At 38.2% G+C, this 22,698-nt stretch overlaps 1 protein-coding gene across 2 annotated transcripts in view; it reads left to right on the top strand.

The window, feature by feature from the left end:
- Positions 1–22,698, top strand: part of col2a1b (collagen, type II, alpha 1b) — a 63,402-nt gene that overhangs the window by 986 nt on the left and 39,718 nt on the right. Inside the window, exons 2-16 of one of the 2 annotated variants that reach the window (XM_056252533.1) lie at positions 4,045–4,251; positions 7,559–7,575; positions 8,196–8,228; positions 10,313–10,345; positions 10,423–10,476; positions 11,345–11,446; positions 12,209–12,286; positions 14,952–14,996; positions 16,331–16,384; positions 17,094–17,147; positions 18,392–18,445; positions 18,639–18,692; positions 19,947–20,000; positions 20,080–20,124; positions 21,155–21,208. In XM_056252533.1, coding sequence (XP_056108508.1) covers positions 4,045–4,251; positions 7,559–7,575; positions 8,196–8,228; positions 10,313–10,345; positions 10,423–10,476; positions 11,345–11,446; positions 12,209–12,286; positions 14,952–14,996; positions 16,331–16,384; positions 17,094–17,147; positions 18,392–18,445; positions 18,639–18,692; positions 19,947–20,000; positions 20,080–20,124; positions 21,155–21,208 — 938 coding nt within the window. The remainder of the gene's footprint in view (positions 1–4,044; positions 4,252–7,558; positions 7,576–8,195; positions 8,229–10,312; positions 10,346–10,422; positions 10,477–11,344; positions 11,447–12,208; positions 12,287–14,951; positions 14,997–16,330; positions 16,385–17,093; positions 17,148–18,391; positions 18,446–18,638; positions 18,693–19,946; positions 20,001–20,079; positions 20,125–21,154; positions 21,209–22,698) is intronic. The other variant, XM_056252534.1, reaches the window with a different exon arrangement.

The raw sequence follows: 22,698 nt of genomic DNA, 5'->3' as shown, positions 1-22,698 counted from the left end.
GAGCTGGAGGGATTCAGAAAGCACTACTTTTATATTTCACTCATCCAGAGCGCAAGGTTTCAGAGGTGCATCAGTAGTTGGGTTCAGGAACGGTGGGCCTCAGCCAGAGTACTGTTACCCTTCCATACAGTTAAAGTGCTTCCATCTGTTTCCTAAATTACCCAGGGGCTACGATAGTCCAGGGAAAGAAGGAAAGACTGTCTGGCGAAAAGCTATTGGAAAAACATGAAAAGGACAGAAGCAGCTATTATAATTCAGCAAGTCACATTCCTTCGACCATACTTTTGAATTAAAGGGGAAATAAGCTCGCCAGTAAACAAATGAAAAGATATTTCAGTGAGTTTTGCTTTTACATAAAAGGCAGTAAAAAATGACAATAAAATACAGTTAAAACAAGGTCTGTACAAGGTGATTAAAGTGCTTGAAGTAATTGAATTTGGCCCGCACTTGAAGTCACTGTAAAAAAAAGTTTCTGTCTTAAAGTTTCAAGTACAATCAACTTTAATGTTTAAATTATTTCAGCTTAAATTGCCGCAAACTGACCTAAATGAGTTGAATCTTGTATAACTTGTAATTTCTTTTTGAAAATTGCTTAACTTATTTTGAGGAGTTAAAGCAATGTAAAAACACGTTGTCTTAACTTATTGATCGTATAATTTTTTGCAGTTGGAAAACTCTTGAACACAGCCATATTTATGAAAAATACTTGAAAAGTGCTTAAATTATTGAAAGACAATATTAGTTAAATTAGTGTTTAATTTTATTGATAAAACAATCTTTTCTCACAAACTGAACGCGGCAGCCCGTCTGATATGGATATAGAGCCCTTTTGCATAGCTATGAGCTTGATATTGCTCATATAAATATCCAAGTAAATGATACAGCTTTCATTATTCAGCTCAATCATATATTCATGGGAGAAAAATCAGTTTGAATAAGGAAAGCGATATATTTGTCATAGTATCCTTTCAATGGTTAAAGTTACCAGTCATTGCAAGTGCTGCACTTTATTTGCACCATTTATTTATTTATTTATCTATTAATTAGAATTTGATAGATAATAAATATAGAGTTTGAAAAGTGAGATTTCTGACTATAGTCCTTGAAAACCAAAAAAGTAGAGCTTGAAAAGTCCTTGAAAGTCCTGGAATTTCATTTTATCTGTACGAACCCTGTTGAAAAGAAGCAATTATGCAGAGAGAGAGAGAGAGAGAGAGAGAGAGAGAGAGAGAGAGAGAGAAATCTGAGCAAAAGCTAACAATTGGGTTATTGTAGCAGAGAGGCATATGAGTGTTTCCTCATAGTGAGCAGGTCATGGATCGGCTCGTCTGGGTCCATTTGTTAAACCATCAGTCATGGCATCATTTTACATATTTCAGAGGTGTTCAGACTGCAGGCCTGTGGGTTTCCCGACGTCATGACGTTAACCTACACAAAGGTCTGAAAGAGAGAAAAGGAAAGACAACAATCCCTCCCCTCACCTGTGTCCAATTTGGAGTTTTCCTCCATTTTCCACTTCAAAAAAGAAAAAGGTGGCGCTAGAAAGAGAATGGAAGGAAGGCCTGAAGCGTGTGTGTGTGTGTGTGTGTGTGTGAGTGAAAGCTGTCTGTTCTTCACTCTCTCTGGCATGTTTGAACTGGCAGCGTACAGAGCCTGCTGTTTAGATTAGGCAAAAGCTTGTGAATTGCTCAGTCTTTACTTTTCAGAAAGGCGTCATTCATCGCCATATGGGGTCTGTAGGAATTTACAGAAAATAAACAGCCTTTAAGGGAAACAAACAGCGCTTGTTTGATTACCCTCGGTCTCTCTCCATCGCCACATTTCCCCTGCAAATTCATGAGCTTGGGAGATTGACCTGCTACTGAAAGACTTTGAGTTTGAGTATACAAAGTGCTGTGTCAGATATAAAGTGAACAGACTGCTTTTCATTTATTCTTTTAGTCGGTAGGTTTCATGTGGCATTTATCGGTAATCTGGACAGGTCACAGCAGGGCAGAAGTCACCAGGAGCGTTCCAACTGGATCAGATTTTGAAATGATTTTTAATTGGCTGGTTTCATTGATATCAGTTTTGTGCTGCCATCTTGTGGTTTGCATTTGAATGAGCTTGACGATGACAGTAAAGATGGATGATTATGCATTAATCCGGTGGTTCCTGTGCACAAAAAAACCTCAAATTTAATGCTTTCTACTAGGGGTGGGCGATATCACTAAAATCTTTTATCACGATATGAGTATTTCTTTCAAATGTATAAAAACTGCAAATATTCACTGTGTAAATTAAATATACATTTATCATTTTCAAAGTGAGAGAAAAGTGTTTCAGTCGAGTATTGAGATATTTTCTCTTTGTTGTTTGATTAACATTAATAACACAGACAGCATCAGGAATATTAGGCTACTGTCCCTTTAAGACCAAATGCATGGATCCAATATACTGATACACATGCGTTTTCTTTTTCCACTGTTTACGTTCACTTAAGATATACATGACTATGTGTACGAGGATCCTTGCAAAGATGGGTATTTTGACACATAAGCAGGGCCTAAAACTATGGAAGCTTGTTTCCGCCACTGAATAAAAAAAAAAAAAAAAAAAAAATAATTGCGACTTTTTATCTCACAATTGCGAGATATGAAGTCAAAATTGTGAGAAATAAAGTCGCAATTGCGAGATATAAAGTCGCAATTATGAGAAATAAAGTTGCAATTGCGAGAAAAAAAGACAGAATTGCGACTTTTTATCTCACAATTCTGGCTTTTTTTCTCACAATTGCCAGTTTACATCTCGAAATTCTGACTTTATAACACATAATTGCGAGTTTATGTCTCGAAATTCTGACATCCTTTCTCAAAATTGTGAGATATAAACTCACAATTGCGAGTTATCAGTCCAATTCTAAGGGGAAAAAAAAGACTAACTTTTCCCCCCTCAGAATAGTTTATATCTCACAATTCTGACTTTACAACACGCAATTTCGACTTTATATCACACAATTCTGACTATATAACACGCAATTGCGACTTTATATCAATCAATTCTGACTTTGTATCTCGCAATTCTGACTTTATATCTCGCAATTCTGACTTTATAACGTGCAATTGCGAGTTTATATCACGCAATTCTGACTTTATAACACGCAATTCTGACTTTATATCTCGCAGTTCTGAAAAATAAAGTCAGAATTGTGAGATAAAAAGTCGCAATTACCTTTTTTATTTGTCATTCTGTGGCGGAAACAAGCTTCCATAACTAACCTTTTGCCACATCAACAAATGGCCGGGGACTTAAGAAAATGTACTGGCCATAAATATATTTTACCAGCCATGAAACATAGATTAATCCTTACTAAAGTCACAAAACTTATTCAGTCTAGAGCAGTGAGTGATTTTCTTTGTCTTTTGTTGTTTAATTAACATTAAAAACATTAGGCTGCTGTCACTTTAAGAGCTAATACTGTTACACATGCATTTTCTTTCTCAACTGTTTACGTCCACTTAAAACATAACTGATTATGTTTACGAGTATACTTGCCAAGACAGGCATTTTGACATAATTTGGTTTAAATATGTCAGTTCAATCACAAGTAGACGTGAAAGAGAACTCAGTGCAGATGTGTGCGCTGTCTGAGACGTGGATTTCACAAAACTTTCACTTTCAAAATGAGTTCTCTCTTTGCGTTTCAACAGTTTAAAATCACTTGTTTTTAACCTGCAATGCTTAAAAACGCATGCAAATGATATGCTTTCGTGACGGCACAGCACAGCAACGTCACGTGGGCGTAACTGTGATAGAGACGATACTCTAAAATCTCGAATTAATAATTAATCATGTCTACTGGTATATCGCCCACCCCTGCTTTCTACTGTATGCATCCCACTAATATGATTGATCATGTTACACTAATCATGAAGCATCTATGGCTTGGGATTTCAAATCCAAATCATAGAGTTTTAATGTCATTTTGACAGTACATGCTTTAACTGTCCACACCTCCTGCTTCTCCTCCTCCTCCTCCTCTTCCTTTGCTCACGCTCCTCACAGAAGATCCAGGCAGCTGCACGCAGGACGGACAGTCATATAGTGACAAGGACGTGTGGAAACCCGAGCCATGTCGCATTTGCGTTTGCGACACCGGCTCGGTCCTGTGCGACGATATCATCTGCGAGGAGCTGAAAGACTGTTCCAAACCCGAGATCCCGTTCGGGGAGTGTTGTCCAGTCTGTGCCGCTGACCAGCCCTCCTCCCCTGGTCGTAATTTATTTATTTATCACTTTTATAAATAAATTACATGTCTATTCATATTGGTTTGATAGATTTGGGTTTTTTAAAAGAAGCACCTTAAAAATGTACGGATGCCTTTTTTAAAGTGAACCCAAACCAAACAATTTGAAAATGAGAGAAGACTAACAACTAAAGACAAAAGGCCCTGTCATACACACGGTGCAACGCAGTGCCAGGCGCGACGCAAGTGTGTTTGCTAGTTTCAGCCCGACGCAGTTTTCATTTTCACGTCCTGCGCCACCTAGTTTAAATAGCAAATGCATTTGTGTCCATCTGTGGCCCATGGGCTGCTGGTCTGAGAACCAGGTGTGTGTTCAGGAGCATTGATGGACCGTTGCTATTTTGAGGAACTGAAATACACTGCGCCATTGACCAACTGAAACCTGCTCTAAAGTCAATGGCGCAGTATTTATTTTGTTATTTAAAGAGTGTGTTAGTAATATAAGCCTATAGGCGGGTCCACAGCGCGTGGACACTCTGCTTATTACACACACAGGGACGCGCAGCAGCTTACAAACATTTTTAAATATGAAAAATTACGTCATGTACAGTAAATAGCGAATCCACGCAACCGGCTTTTGAAGGGAATGGGAGAAGAGACTCTGATTGGTTTATTGCACGTTACGCCCAAAACACACCCATTACTCATTAAGAGAATAGAGACAAAACACACCCATTACTCATTAAGAGAATAGAGACAACACACACCCATCACTCATTAAGAGAATAGAGACGACACTTTTAGACCAGCGCCGGGACCGTTGACCATTTTTTCTAGCAAAAGTGGATTCGGACACACACTTGTGCACTTGCGCCGTGTGCTTTAGACCATGTGCTTAGATTGTTAAAATAGGGCCCTAAAAATGTATGGATGCCTTTTTTAAAGTCAACCCAAACCAAACAATCTGAAAATGAGAGAAGACTAACAACTGAAGACACAGTGTTGGCTTTGTCTGGAATGGATATCAGTGGCGGCAGGAGTGTGATGGACACATATGGGAATGATTAAGAGGGAAACTCACTTGAACAGACACGCTATAGAGTTTCATCTCTGACTTAATGCTTCGAGAGGTTTCTCTTGCTCACCTTTACAAAAGTTTCACAAAGAAAGAAAACACCGAAGCAGATTTGTCTCAGACGTTAGCATATAGACCTGCGCTGCGTTTTCCGAAAGCATCATAGCGCAGCCTGTTTGTGGGAAAGATCTGCTCTCTGAATACAGAATGAACGGAGCCGGTGCATCGCCTCCCGCCGCCGACATCTGCTTCAGATCAAAGCCTCTCCGAGCGCCTCAGTGTTTGCTAGCGTGTCCGGCGCTCAGATGTGAACGGCACACCGATCTCCGCCTGGCACGTCAGTGGCAGGTTGTAGCTCGCCCTCAGTTCACATATGGGCAAACTGTGAACGTTTTCATATTATCTCTCGAATTAGATTTTTGATTTATTCGTTTGTTCAGCATCATAATGTCAAATTTAACGTTTACGGCTGGACGCAGACAAGTACACAAGACATATTTCAAATCTATTATGAATAAATGACAATCACAGTTCATTTACGCTGAACCATTTATCAAACATTACTTTACTTTGATTACATTCTGGATATCATTCATGTGCCTTGAAGACAAATTTTTTTTTTTTTACATCAATACGTTTCTGACATCACAAAATGGACAAAGCTAAGCTCCGGAATAGTCATTATTGCACAAATAATTGAACACACTCTTTTACGGTTGACTGTGATGTTCAGATCTTGGTTTGTGGCAGATTCACAATGCAAACAACAGCATTACAGTTAAAAAACATGCAAGAATCATGCAAACCATTTCCTAAGCAATCTGAGTGACTTTAATCATGCAATGAATTCTCATTAACTGGTCATTTGTTTAAACAATCATTCTTCAACTCAAATTAACTTATTCCATTCGGTAACTTCATCCGCTCCTGGAATCCACGGACAAGCAAAGACAAAACAAAACTCGTTTGTCTAGTTGAACATTTGGACTTTAAAGGGATAGTTCAGTTTGAAATTAATTTTTGGTATGTTTTAGCTTACCTCAAGGGCATCCAAGATGTAGGTGTCTTTGTTTCCGCAGTAGTTTCAATTTTGATATTTTTAGGTCAAACCGTTCTTGTCTGTCAGTCAAATAATGCAGGTCTATGGTCACCACCTCAAAGAGCATGCACAGAGAAGTCCAAATTAAACATGATTTAATGACTCGTAAATGTAAGTACACATTGATGGCCTAAGACACGAAACGAGCGGTTTGTGTGAGAAAACGAACAGTATTTATATCGTTTTTACCTCTTGTAACCACAGCCACGTCCAAGTGATCTGAGTGCGCGAGCGCTTTGGTCTTTTCCGGCAAGCGCCGGAAGTGATCTCTCGCGCGTGTACGTCACTCATTGTTTACACAGAACAGAGATTGTAGGTAAGACGGCTAATTAAAATGGTACTAATTTGCGCTTATCCGGGATGTTTAAACCGTCGTAAAAGAAAACAATAAAAAAAAATAATAATAAAACAATTGTATGAGTGACTTACACGCGCGAGAGATCACTTCCGGCGCTTGCCGGAAAAGACCGAAGCACCCGCGCCCTCAGATCACTTGGACGTGGCTGTGGTTACAAGAGGCAAAAACGATATAAATACTGTTTGTTTTCTCACACAAACCGCTCGTTTCGTGTCTTAGGCCATCAATGTGTACTTACATTTACGAGTCATTAAATCATGTTTAATTTGGACTTCTCTGTGCATGCTCTTTGAGGTGGTGACCATAGACCTGCATTATATGACTGACAGACAAGAACGGTTTGACCTAAAAATATCAAAATTGAAACTACTGCGGAAACCAAGACACCTACATCTTGGATGCCCTTGAGGTAAGCTAAAACATACCAAAAATTAATTTCAAAGTGAACTATCCCTTTAAATATAAGGGTTTAAACGTTATGATGTGAAGAATATCGCCACAGAAATGGTGCGTATACATTTACGCCATTGATAAACTGAGGACTCTCTCTCGAGTCTGGGAAATATCGAAATGAACAGGCCCAAAAAATTATGGAATCATTATTTTCATAATGCATGAATACATAGGCTACATGGTGTTCAAGACTCAAACTGCATGAGGATCCACTCGGCGCTGAATGCACGGGATATTTGACCTGTAAAGTCATTCAGGCTCTGCCAACAAACACAGAGCTTAGGATTGCTTTTATATGATGCTGTTTTAACACTCTGTTTTTTATCTTTCATGCCATGTTAATAACAGGCCTGCCAGGTGCTAAGGTGAGTGTGTGTTTAATGTGTGTTTGTGAATCTGACTGTGTTGTAGGTGATGATTAAGTCTCAGGTTCATCCTGTGTTTGGTCTGAGATGTTAGTTAATGTGTGTATGAGTGTCAATCACTCAGGGCTTAATGTGTGTGTGCTTGTGTATTGTTTCCTGTAGCATCCCAGATAACGGGGAACATTCTGCCAACGTTCTCTCAAAGTTATAAATAAATGTTCATATTGTTTGTTCAAAGGATTCTGGACTTTAGTAATGTTCTGAAAACATTACACTGCAAAAAATGCTTTTCTTACTTAGTATTTTTGTCTTGTTTCCAGTCCAAATATCTCAAATTTCTTAAATCAAGAAGCATTTACTGGATAAGTAAAAAGACATCAGAAATTCTGTTTTGTTAATTTTTTTTTAAATTAATTCTTGTTTTGAACATTCAGATAACATTCAGAATAGCGTTTTCATTAATGTGAATGTTAGCAAAAAATTCTTTGAACATATTTTGTTAGCTTGCATAATGATTTAGAAGGGGTTAGTGTATGCTGTAGTCTTTTTTCTTTAAAAAAGGAAATATTTGCTTTAATGTGGACTAATATCTTCTAATATTTCCCTCCATTGTGCAACAGGGACAAAAAGGTGAACCAGGAGACATAACAGATGTAAGCTTCAAACCATTATCATTGATGTCAGATGTGTGTGTGTGTGTGTCAGGTGTGTGTCAGCTGCTTCACCCTGAAAGAGTGTGTGTCCACATTAGAGCTGTATGATTCTGGATAAATTGAGAAGCACAATTTTTTTTTTTTTTGAGATCCCGATTCTCCCACGATTATGAATAGACAACTAAACAATACAGTCCATTTAAAAAACAATATTTACTTTGAATTATTATTTTTAAAATAGTCTCTGTTTGAATGAATGATTCAATGACTCGCTCATAAAGACTTCACTTGTTTCATTACTGGATGAATCAACGTTTTTGAACGAATCTCTGTTTGAATGAATGATTCAATGACTCGCTCATAAAGACTTCACTTGTTTCATTCATAGACAGTAAAAGAAATGGACAGAGCGATCTCATTGGAACTCAGTTGAGACAGTTGAAGCCCACTTTTAGCGATTTTTGAGAACTTCCGTTCCTGACGCGCAGACTCAGACCGACTCAAACTAAGCTTGATGACGTGAGCAACCTGTCTGACAGACGTAAATCTTCTAGTAGCTGTGCGTGAAAACTGCCAACGTTAATCTGGCAGAGACGGGGAACTTGAGCAAAGCGTTCTTTGGCGTGAGTGAGCAGGAGTAAGTATTCCGTTGCTTTTATGGACTCATTATCTATGGGCTTCTCCCTTGACGGGACGTCCCCCCGATTGCCTGCGAGCTTCTCCTCCTGTCTGTACGGTAATTTCTGTACAGCGCGACAGAGAGTCGAGTGGTTATGACGCAATCGTTAGCCTATTTTTACTAAATCTGTTTCTACGGGGCCATAATGTAACATAGAAGATAATGGAGCCCTTTATACATTGTCGTGTTTCTTTAGAAATAAATAATGGACAAATGGAGTCTTTAAACGCCTCAGATGTAAAGTTATTCGCTGTCAAAGTGACGCCAAAATGAATGGGAGTCAATGGAAATGCTAACGCAAGTGAAGTTCTGCTACAACATGGCGGCACCCGGCCGGCTTCAACTTCCGGTCGATGGATTACCCCCTTGGTTTCATTACTGGATGAATCAACGTTTTTGAACGAATCTCTGTTTGAATGAATGATTCAATGACTCACTCGTAAAGACTTCGGCCTCTGCAATCTCACACTCTCTTGAGTAGGTACATATTTGAATAAGTAATTACTTCACGACGGCTAAGAAAGCATGTTCTATCTATAGTATGAATGTGTGTAGAATGAATGCCCACATACGCCATGATGTCATTATCATGTGACTTACTAGCGCCAGTTGCGTCGCTTCACAGTCATTAATAAATCCTCTCCTGTGGCCTCATGGGATAGTAAAGTGTTCATCATATGCACACTTCAGAATCTCAGCAGAAGTAGTGGATCATCCGGGGACTTTTCTTCTGCTCTTTAATGAGTACTGCTGAATTCAGACATACTTCTTTTGTCACATACTGTTTTTCACCTATTATATAGTAGGGAAGTATGTGATCTCGGATGCAGCCTTCACTAGTTTCATTACTGGATGAATCCGCGTTTTTGAACAAATCTTTTTAATGAAAGATTCAATGACAAACACATTTTTTAACAGTCATTTGTCGCCACCTACTGGTATAACGATCGTTCGCTACGGTAGACATCAGTGTTTATATCTGAACTATAAACTTTTATCCCAGTTCTTCTGTGATAATCTGAATGATTGTAAGACAGAATTAATGATAATGTGTGTTGAAAAGACTGTTTGTGAAGCTGTTTTATATCTATACATGACAACGGCTCTCTCTGGATCAGAACACAGATCTGAATGTTCGCTGTGATCGTGCTTTTTAAAGACATAGAGCCGATCCATTGACATTTAGGAATAAGATTGTGTGGGTGTTTGGATCCAGATTGCCATCTTTAATCATGCAGCTCTAGTCCAGTTAAACACAACGGATGCAGCGATCCGTCAACATGGCACTAATGAAGTCTGCCAGGTTCTGTGTGGACTCTGCGGATCTTTATCTTCTTCTGCTGTTTGTTTGAAATGGTAAAGCCTCTCCCAGTCATTAACTGGCGTTCTGTTGATGTTCCCTCAGGTTGTGGGACCGAGGGGACCAGGCGGGCCGATGGTGGGAATACTTCTGGCATTCTTGGGATTCTCTGGTCTCGCTTGTTGCTTGTTAACTTTCCCTCCTTTACTACACAGGGACCACCAGGAGAACAAGGACCTCGTGGAGACAGAGGAGACAAGGGCGAGAAGGTGCGCATCACTTCCTGTCTGACTTCCTGTTGGCAGCCCATGTGATTGAAACATACGATAACAAACAGTATAGGCTAGTACACGCAGACAAAAAGACATTTACAAGAGAAGAAACATATTTGTTATGCAAGTAATCTTCACGAATAAGTCTCAGGATCACAGTCTTCACTGCAAAAAATATTTTCTTACTCAATATTTTTGACTGGTTTTGCAGTAGAAATATCTAAACATTCTTGAATCAAGATACATACTTGAGAAGCAAAATAATATCTTGTTTTCTTAAAAAAGCATTAAATTGAAGTGAGTTTAAAAACCTAAAACAAGAAAATAGATCTGCCAATAGGTAAGAAAAATAAACTTAATTCAAAAGGATAACAAGATGTTTTTCTTACCCTATTGGCAGATATATTGTCTTTTTTTAAGCATAGACTCACTCAATTTTGAGACATTAAGGAAACAAGACTTATATCGTCTATCAATGTAAATGTATCTTGATTTAAAAATGTTTAGATATTTGTTCTGGAAAACCAGACAAAAATACTGAGGAAGAACATCATTGTTTTGCAGTGTACAGAGTCGTCTTTAATTTGAGCTGGTGAATCAGGGTTTATGTCAATTTTAATCAATGTTTTGATTTTTCTTTCTTCTAAATTGTAAATAAATTGCATGCTTGCAAAAATGGTCAAAGTGGACCTGAAATCACCTTTTTTTTATAGTCCTAAAAATAACACAGCAGTAATGTGTCATTTGACAGGATATTTCGACGGCTAATGGGCCGTGAACGCATTATTATTGTTGTTTAGCACACAGTTGGTACTGGATGTTCAGTGTTTCTCTCAGATGAATGACAAACACTGACCGTCTTTAGGGAAGTCCAGGTCCTCGTGGCAGAGACGGTGAGCCGGGAACCCCTGGAAACCCCGGCCCTCCGGGACCGCCGGGCCCAAACGGAACCCCAGGCCTCGGCGGAGTAAGTGCTTCTTAGCTTTACAGTCTCCATATGATTTTATCTGATATAAGACCTAAATACCCTAAATGAGACGATACCGACTGAAATGCAATGAAAAAAAAGAGAGTTCGTTAGCTGTCAGATTGAGAGCGAAATAAAGAAACAGAAAGAGGAGTTTGTCCTTTACCTGCATTCAGCGGATCAAATCTCCAGAGCAAAGCTATCCAAACTGTGTGGATTACAGATCTAAACACCCCATTGCTATTTTTCTTATTATGTATATTAAAGAGGCCATATTATGCCGTATTATTTTTTACTAGAACAGGTTTTCCTGCTTGAATGTTGATTAATTCCCCATTCTCTCCATTGTTGCGGCTCCTCTCTTCCCAGTCTGTCAGTAACGCTCTGTTTACTTCCTGTCTCTGTGAAGCACCTCCTTCTGAAAAGCACACTGTGCTCTGATTGGTCGGCTGGATCCGTGTGTTGTGATTGGTCGAGCGCTTCGAGTGTGTTTGGGAAATGTCCCGCCCCTTACCATAACCGCCAGTTTAACACACTACTAAATAACTCAACCAGGCCCCGCCCCTTTATTCTGCGTATGAATTATTATAATGAGGAATATTGTGACGTGTTCGTTCCCGGTAGAAGCTCAAGACTACAATGGAGGCGTTTCAGGAGTTCGGAAACACTGACACTGATATAGAGAAGAACTGGAGCTTTTTATGTGGACTTGTATTGACGTTTTACATTTAGACGATGCCGAATGATTTTGCTCTTTTCCAGAACTTCGCCTCTCAGATGGCCGGTGGGTTTGATGATAAAGCAGGAGGAGCTCAGATGGGAGTGATGCAAGGACCAATGGTGGGCGCTATCATCACATCATCATGTAGTGGAGATCTGTGCTATTTAAAACTGTATTGTCCAGAGCTGTGAATCTTCACTGGTTTTCATTGCGTTGTGTCACGATCTGATCTGAAATGCAGCGATTCATGATACCAAAAAATGCTATTGAACACTTCTGACTTTAAATGTTTATTTTATTTATACAACTTAATTATATAGAACTTTTTAGGTTAATTATACAATAACAATAAAAAAATTGTACATAGTTAAAAAATGTATGATTAAATAATAATTAAATATAGCTTTGAAACTATTCAATAATAAAGAAGAACAAAGAAACACAATACAAGCAATACTCTGCAAAAAAAGATTTTCTTACTCAGTGTTTTTTGTCTTGTTTTCCAGCACATATACATATTGTTTACTGAAAAAATGATCAAAATTAAGTGACCTTTTTGCTTAAAACAAGAACAAATAATCTTGTTTCCCCTTTGAATTAAGTTTATTTTTATGACCCAATTAACAGATATTTGTTCTTATTTTAAGCATGAAGTCACTTTATTTTGTTGACAAGTCTTAATATATTCAGTCATTTTGCTTCTCCGGTAAATGTATCTTGATTTAAGAATGTTTAGATATTTGTACTGGAAAGCAAGACAGAAACACTGAGGAAGATCATCATTTCTGTGCAGTGTAAGCGTAACATCTGGCAAAAGCCCTGCTTTCTCGGCGGATATCCTGTGCAATAAAGCCCACGATTGCCCTAGTCATTTACTATACGTTAGTTTAAAGTTGTGTGTGTGTGTGTGTGTGTGTGTGTGTGGCAGTTCAAAAGCTAAAGAGATTCTCTAGAATTGATTCAGAACCTCTGCATGAATCACAGTGCATCGGCGAGCAGATATTTTTCTATTAATTGGTGATTTTTTGGTCATTGAAGTCATTAAAACAGATTTAATTACCACATTTAACCCGTGAACCGCCACCGCTCTTGTTGAACACAGATCTGATCTTAAATAGATCTGATCTTAATTGATGAATGCTTTGGAATATAGACCTAACGCTGGTCTCTTTTTAAAGACGACACTCGGCAGATTATTGCAGGAAAGCACTTGAAAGTCTACAAAAAAAAGTTTTACAAAAGTTATAGAAGTTTAAGTTTACAGTAAGGCAAATGTGCTGAACTGAACATTTTTCAAATCAAAGCCATGTGTCTAACCAAGTTGTGTTCCAGATTTTGAAGTTTATATTACAAAAATGAATCAGTCTAAAAGGATTAAACGGACCGTTTTCATGTTAACCCAATGCCCAATTTCAAAACGAGAATTTGTGAGTGTTTAAGCTTTCGAATGATACCTAATTTAGGATTACTAAAATATGAAAAATGGCAATAAACACGGACTGTAAACAGGCTAAAAATGAGTCCGGTTTTCAGATATTCAAGTAATTTACAAAGTGAAATCTGGCTCTGGATAGAATCCAAATAGAGTATTTTGATGATTTTCAGATAATCTAGATTTTATTACAGTCCTGTTCCCCATGTACATACTATATACTTATTATAGTATGTAATTGCAATAACAGGGTAATAACTTGGTACTAACCCTAAACCGGTAACACTTTAAAATAAGGTTCATTAATTAACATTAGTTAACTACATTTGTTAACATGAGCTAAGACTGAATAATACTTCTACAGCGTTTATTAATCTTAGTTAATATTAACTTAGACATTTACTAATACGGTATTAAAATCAAAGGTTGTATTTGTTAACATTAGTTAATGCACTGTGAACTAACATGAACAAACAATGAACAGCTGTATTTTTATTAACTAACCGTAACAAAGATTAATAAACACTGTAACAAATGTATTGCTCATTGTTAGTTGATACATTAACTAATGTTAAATAATGAGGCTTATTGTAAAGTGTTCCCCCTAACCCATGTAGTTACCTTATATTACCCAGTACTCACTGAGGCAAGTATACACTATAAGTACACACACTGTAAAATAAAGTGCACCCTCATTTTCCCGCAGCATGCAAACATCTGAAAGTATATTTTTGTGTCCCGACTGACATAAGAAGATTCCATAAGCTCCTTCACAGGCTCAATTATGTGACGTGCAGGAACACATAGAGCGCTTTAACAGTTCTGGGAAACTCCCACTGCGCACACGTATGTATCCGTCCCTTTAAACACTAGCAGGCATTCAGGAGCATTCAGGAGCTCGGACTCATCGCAGCACGTGTGGGTTCAGGAGATGACACCTAAACATCCACGCTTTCTTTGCCTATCGCTCTTGTTAGTAACATGCATCCAAATAGTTGTTTCAATAAAAGTCAACAAATATTACTAGAAATGCAGAAGCACTGATTAATGTGGAGAATCAGTCAGGTTCAAAAGCATTATAATTATTACCTGTTTTTTTAATGATCATGCGGTGGTTTAGTGCACCAGTCGTGGCTCTGAAACATTTAATTGCTGGTAAAGTCACACGGGTTCAAAGCGCCTAAGCTGATGTGTGTGTGTGTGTGTGTGTAATCTCAGGGTTTCTGCTTCAGCGAGTCGCTCTGATGTCCCGAGGGAACGTTTCCCATGAAGACATCACGAGATAACCCACAGCGTCTCATTATATCCCTGTGAAAGCACTAATGGTTTCTGTTGTTATGTTTGTTCTTCAGGGTCCGATGGGTCCACGAGGACCACCAGGCCCCAACGGATCTCCTGTGAGTGTATTTCCTCAATCCGTGATAATAAGTTATGATACGACTGAAATGTGAATGTGAATTTCCATCCTTTGAAAGACAAGCAAAAACAGCATGTGTAAGATGATCCTAAGCTTCCTAAAGTAAATAATAACATCTCTCTCATACACACACACACACACACATACTGGTTAGCAAATAGTGATCATCCTCTCTGTACAATCTGAGAAAATAAGGTTATAAATAGAACTCTAGGGTTCTCGACTTCATTTTAAAGAACTCTTTATGGCAAAAAAGGTTGTATAAAAAGAAATTACTTAAATGATTGCATAATGCTTTCATGTTTAATGGGTTGTTTACATTTTTTTCTAGTGATAAAGTATGTTTGCGAGCTGTTTAATTCAATTAATATAATTACAATAAAAAAACTTAATTAAAACTAAATCCATAAAATGATGGGAAAATATTCATAAAGCATCTGATGGAACACTTTAAGGTTCTAAATAGAGTTTTTTCTTTAATTAACGTCTCCTAATTAGATGCGTCGTGAATCTTTTTTATGTTAAGAGTTGTTGTCATAACCAGCCGTGACATTGATATGTGAAAATTAAATTTTACTAACGGTTTCTTTTTCTGCGACGTCCCGTTTGGAACAACAACATATCAACTATGACAATGATAATCTTAGATACTGATTATGTGCTTTATTTAATGTTAACAGAATAATAATTGAAAATATATGTTGAACTGTGAACAAACAAGTGTGTTCAATGACAAAGATTGTTTCAGTCACTCAGTATGTATTTATTCGTGTTAAAATGTAATATTTATGAATATGATTATGTACTTATCCATTTGGTTGTGAGTGCAGTGCGCTTGCAGTGAGGCTCCGCCCACACGCTCTTCTGATTGGCTGTGATTTTTGATTGATTTTGTCGCATCTCGTAGTCGTGTCATCTCTAATGTGGACAGATTGCTTGAATCTTATCACGTCGCGTTTGCTTTGGACACGGTGTGTAACAATGCAAAACTTTTTCCTACCATCATGCAAACAGATAATTACTCTCTTTCTTCTACATAGAAAATATGTGTTTTTCATATTCATTTCATATTAAATGAAATAAAGTTTTCTTGTTAATAACTATACCATTTATATGAAGGGTTACATTAAAGCTAAGTGATATTCTTGGAAGAAGTATGTCTCTATAGTAAACACACTCCTGTGTTTCAGGCTTTTACTCCAGCAGTCTAATAATACTTCTTCTCACTGTACACTACTGATCATATAAATATTGTTTCTGGCATGAGACTGGACTGAAAGTCTGTGATGTGAATTCGGTCTCTATTTGCTGTAGGGTCCACAAGGATTTCAAGGCAACCATGGAGAAGCCGGAGAGCCCGGATCATCTGTACGTATCCAGAGAAAACCCTCATTACTGACGATTGCAGTCAAACTCCCAGTGTGCAAATGCCACTTCATTCAGCCGTAATAGTCCTAATCATAACAAGCCTCTCTAGATCTTGAGTTTAGGTCAGTGAGCTGGCTGAACGTTTATGAACTTTTTTGGTAACACTTTACAATAAGGTTAAATTTTTTAACATACATTTTTATGCTTGAATGTTGATTATTTTCCTCATATTCTCCATTGTTGCGGCTCCTCTCTTCTCAGTCTGTCAGTAACGCTCTGTTTACTTCCTGTCTCTATGAAGCCCCTCCTTCTGAAAAGCACACTGTGCTCTGATTGGCCCGGCTGGATCCGTGTGTTGTGATTGGTCGAGCGCTTCGAGTGTTTGGGAAATGTCCCGCCCCTTACCATAACCTCCAGTTTCAACACACTACTAACTGACTCAACCAGGCCCCGCCCCTTTATTCTGCGTATGAGTTATTATAATGAGGCATTTCGTGACGTGTTCGTTCCCGGAAGAAACTCAAGACTACAATTTGTACAATCATTGTTAGTTAATGCATTAACTAATAAGACCTTATTCTGAAGTGCTACCATTTTTTTGATGCACAAAGCACATATTAAGCACTGAATACATTGTTCTTAACAATCAGTGTTTTCACTCATATCTCAAATCGGTCACATAATTCACATTTTTCTTTTCTCCTCATAGGGCCCAATGGGTCCCCGTGGCCCTCCCGGTCCCTCAGGAAAACCAGGAGATGATGTAAGTATTCTCACGTCAGCATTTGTAGGCGTCCTCATGATTAACTGAGGTCACACTGTTATATGATTCGTCCTCATATGTTCTGTAAAGACGCGTGATCAAATCACCCACCGAACGATTATTGTTCTGTGAACTTTCCCGAAGGTGTTTTTCTCAGTATTGCTGACTCCAGCTGTTCTTCTCTTCAGACTCCATTCCTTCCATTTCTCTTGCCCACATCACACACACACACACACACACACACACACACACACACACTTAAAGATCTCTTAATGTCTTAATGTCACTTGCGTCAGCACATGTCTATTAAATGTGGTTTAAAAGACAGTTAATATTCTGTAATATTATATATTTAACTGCACTGACAGTATCTGAACAGAATTGAGCTGAATAATGAAGCTATTGTTTTCTGTAGAGCTGCTTTATTATAGCTCAAATTGAATTTGTTTTATAATTGATTATTTTTTCAACATTGTCACTTTTATTTTCCTGTTTATTATTGTGAAGCTGCTTTGAATGAAAAGCTTGTTTCCTCCACAGAATGAAAAATTATAAAGGTAATTGCGACTTTTTATCTCACAATTGCGTGATATAAAGTCGCATTTGTGTTATAAAGTCAGAATTGCGTAATATAAAGTCGCAATTGTGTTATAAAGTCAGAATTGCGTGATATAAAGTCGCAATTTCAAGAAGTAAACTTGAAATTCTGACTTTTTTTTTTAGAATTACATGTTTATATCTCGCAATTCTGACTTTTTAACACGCAATTCTGACTTTATAACACGCAAATCTGATAAAAAATTATTTAAAGTTTATTTAAAACATTTAAAGTCTTTATTTCCTTAGAGTTGGACTTTATAACTCGCAGTTGCAGTTTATATCTCACAATTCTGAAAAATAACGATGTAAACTTGCAATTGTGAGATAAAAAGTCACAAATATCTTATAAAATGTTTTATTCTGTGGCGGAAACAAGCTTCCATAGCTTTGGCTAAATCTTGTTGCAAAAAGCGCTATAGATATAAATAAGTGTGTAAAATGTGTGTGTTGTCTGCGTGTTCCCAGTTAACTGCAGCTTTGATGTAGAAGCATGAATGCAAATCTTTCATGCCCCGCTGGGTTTGTAGTTGCAGTTTTCCTCCACAAGATGACATTTGAGCACAGAAGCGCTCGCTGTCGCCAGAAGCTGCTGTTCAGCTCAGTGTTCGACTCAAAGCTGAATGTATGATGTTTTTCTCCTGTAGGGCGAACCTGGGACACCTGGGAAAGGTGGTGAACGTGGACCTGTCGGACCTCAGGTGAACTGTTTTAAACTGAACCCGCCTTAAAGTGTTTGATCCATGTGAGAAGTGCAGAGATGCGGAGACTCAAGCTTTTGCCCAGATGTGAGACGCAGCTGTGGCCTTAGGCCAGAGAGAGAAAGAAGAGACGTCTGAATACTTCCATTCACCTCATACCTCTCTCGCCCTCTCTCTCTCTCTCTAAACACAGGGAGCTCGTGGATTCCCAGGAACACCAGGTCTACCTGGAATCAAGGGACACAGAGTTAGTGCACTTTTTCATCAGTGGTCAGTCTCTTTAAGGCAAGACACGACAAGTGAACGGGGTAAAAATAGGGCTGTTCACACTTAAAATATTTCACCCTGCATCATTGTTAACCCGGGTAAAAGGAATCATGGGTTATTTTGCTTCACGTTGTAAATTGCTCATAATTAACAATTAATCTTGGGTATTCATAAACTGCACTAGCAATACACATCCTCGTTATATTTTGCCGACTGTACTATAAAGGATCCGGAATGGATCTTCAGACTGTAAACGGTCTCTTCTTCTGTCCAATTGTTGCATTTTTTGTCACAATTTTGACTTTTTTCCTCTCAAATGCTGAAACATGCTACTGTTTACATTAAACATGCAGTTTGAAAAAACTAGAGTACTAAAACCCCGCTTTAAAACTAGAGTAGTGAAACTCTGGGTTAAAAGCGGGGGTTAGAACGGGGTGAACTATCCCTTTAAACCCAGGTTATCGTCGTTCTAAAGGGTAAGTAATCAATGACAGAATTAACATTTTTGGGTGAACTGTCCCTTTAAGAAAAAGGGAAAAGCCCTACTGTTATTGTTTTGTATTACAAGTTTTCTGAAATATGTTTAAATATGCAAATTAGGCATTACCTAATTTCCAGAACAGAAATCTGACCGTTGATTAAAGCCAGGTTCAAAATTCTTGTTACGTTTTGTTGACATATTAGAGTTAAAGTTTTTTACAGAGGGTTTTTACATTTTGTGTATCTCTTTTTATCTCTCCATAAATAAAAAAGAAGCGTGTTTCTACCACAGAATAAAAAAAAAAGGCAATTGTGACTTTATATCTCACTATTCAGATTTTTTTTTCCTCACAATTGTGAAAAATAAAGTCAGAATTGTGTGAAATAAACTTGCAATTGTGAGAAAAAAAGTCAGTATTGTGAGATAAAAAGAATAGAAAATAGAAAATAGTCAACGGCCAAAGAAAACAAAATACCTTTTTGTTTAAATCAGGGTGATTGATATATGAACAAACCTTCAGAATATAAATAGGAATAAAATTTGCCGCCTTTAAAGACGTATTGGAATTGAAATCTACAGATGCAGTTAAACAAAGTGTAATAAAATAAACGCTTAAATATTTTGTATGTTTTTTTGTTTTTGAAGATGAAGACAAAAAACAACGGTTTTGCCTGTAGTGTCTCGCCTTAATGCTGCCATATTGCATGATGTGAAGTGTAAACCGCGTGACTAAACGTGTTGATCTGTGTGTAGGGATATTCGGGTCTCGACGGGGCTAAAGGAGAGTCTGGAGCCGTTGGAGCAAAAGTATGACCTTCACACATGACCTTTCCAGCATCACATATATGAGTATTTCAGTGTCTGAGTCTCTGTCTGTGTCTGTCAGGGCGAGTCCGGCTCTCCTGGAGAAAGTGGCGCTCCCGGACCCATGGTAGGCTTGCGCTCGCCTGTTGTCCTGCACAAATGATTTCAAATTTAGTAAAGTTTTATTTCTGATACAGCTGCAGTGTGTCGATCAAACATCAGATTGAAACAAACATCAGTACACACATGCTAGAGTCTGATCAAGCGCTCAATAAACTGCCACAAGTTCAGAAGATCACATTCGTCAGCATATATGAGACAATAAAGTGCATAAATATTGCACTTTTTAATAACATTGCATAAATAATACAAATATTGCAACCAAATTCCCAGATAGGAAAGAGCAAAACACGCATACGATCTCTTAAGTTTCTCCTGCATTGCAAAAAAATGTTTTCTTACTCAGTATTTTTGTCTGGTTTTCCTGCACAAATATCAAACATTACTCAATCAAGATATATTTACTAGAGACGCAACATGACTGAAGATATTAACTCTTGTTTAAAGTTAATCAAAATTAAGTGAGTTTTTTGCTTACAACAAGAACAAATATCTGTCAATGGGGTCTGAAAAATAATCTCGTTTTCCCTTTGAATTCAGTTTATTTTTCTGACTCTACTAGCAGATACTTGCTCATATTTTAAGCATAAACCCACTTCATTTTGATGAGGTTTTATAAAGCAAGTTTTAATATCTTCAGTTATGTTGGGTCTCCAGTAAATGTATCTTGATTGAAAGATGTTTAGATATTTGTTCTGGAAAACAGGACAAAATATAGATAATTTTTTTTGCAGTGTAGAGACAGCAATGAGATTAAATGGCGAGGGAATGGAGATTTCCTCTGAAGTAATATCAGATGTGTCTTCTCTAGAGTTTCCGATCTCAGTGATGTCTCAAAGATACCAAACACTTCAAAAGTCAGAGATTTCTGTATGAACTCGGTCATATTGATCTGAGCAGCGCTCCACATTCAGCTATTGACTCACTTTTTTTTCTACAAAGGAATCTTTTGGGAAAACATTTGAGACTGTTAATATTCCCTTGACGAATGATGGCTGTGTGTGTGTGTGTGTGTGTGTGTGTGTGTTGTTCCTCAGGGTCCCCGTGGTTTGCCTGGTGAAAGGGGGCGTCCAGGACCGTCTGGAGTTGCTGTAAGAATCACTCGCTTCTTCAATAATCTTAATAAGGCTTTCCTCTGTTGCTCACTCTCAAATATGTAACGTTTTATAAATTAATTTGCATCTATATCATTAGCTAATAAGTCACTGCTTGTCATGGTTACCGGTAGCCTCCATATGTGCAGTACCTCACTTTAATGCCAAAAATTATTTTCTTATTTAATATTTTTGTCTTGTTTTCCAGTACAAATATCCAAACATTCTTAAATCATGATACAAGAAAAATGATAGAATTAATTTTTGCTGTTAAAAGCGCGAGACGTTGGTCACTGGAGACGTGCTTTTTAAAAGATGAACCTCATTTATCTTGAGCGCCGTGTTTTAAGAACGATGTGTCCTAAATCGCCTCTATAGTCTTAAATAGGGCACTATGTGAGGGAATAGACATTTGTATATGTGTCTGTAACCATAGTGGACATTATAAAGTGCACTCATTCAATCCCACAATGCACTGCAATAACGAGTGTACATCTGATCATAGCATCCGATGTACGCTCATCGGCTGGAGAATACCCATAATGCACTGCGAGAGTCGCGTGCTGAATGAATTCCTGCGTCTGACCAGAAGGTGGCGCTCGCTGAATCAATCATCCATCCATTTCCCAAACCACTGATCCAGCGTAACATCATACAGGTTTAAGCTCCTTATTAATTGAGTATTAAAATGTTTAATTATACATAGTTTCCATGACAGAGTTCAAGATAAATCTGTTCATCACTACTGGAGCGGCTAGTTTGCAGAGTTTCAAATGATTATTAAACCGCAAGCACAAACTATGGAAAAGCGGCACTCAGTGTCTGACTCACTCACACACTCTCACTCACTCACTCACTCACTCACTCACTCACTCACTCACTCACTCACACACACACACACACACACACACACACACTCACACACACACTCACTCACTCACTCACTCACTGACTCACTCACTCACTCACTCACTGACTCACTCACTCACTCACTCACTCACTCACTCACTCACTCACTCACTCACTGACTCACTCACTCACTCACTGACTCACTCACTCACTCACTCACTGACTCACTCACTCACTCACTCACTGACTCACTCACTCACTCAATGACTCACTCACTGACTCACTCGCTCACTCGCTCACTCACTCACTCACTCACTCACTCACTCACTCACTCACTCACTCACTCACTCACTCACTCACTCACACACACACACACTCACTCACTCACTCACTCACTGACTCACTCACTCACTCACTCACTGACTCACTCACTCACTCACTCACTCACTCACTCACTCACTCACTCACTGACTCACTCACTCACTCACTGACTCACTGACTCACTCACTCACTCACTCACTCACTCACTCACTCACTCACTCACTCACTCACTCACTCACACACACACACACACTCACTCACTCACTCACTGACTCACTCACTCACTCACTCACTGACTCACTCACTCACTCACTCAC

Source organism: Rhinichthys klamathensis, unplaced genomic scaffold, assembly GCF_029890125.1.
Source record: "Rhinichthys klamathensis goyatoka isolate OS25496 unplaced genomic scaffold, OSU_Roscu_1.1 h1tg000095l_1, whole genome shotgun sequence".
NCBI classification, from domain to species: Eukaryota; Metazoa; Chordata; class Actinopteri; order Cypriniformes; family Leuciscidae; genus Rhinichthys; species Rhinichthys klamathensis.
Note: the sequence above shows the minus strand (reverse complement) of the source record. Positions and strands in the feature narration are given on the sequence as shown.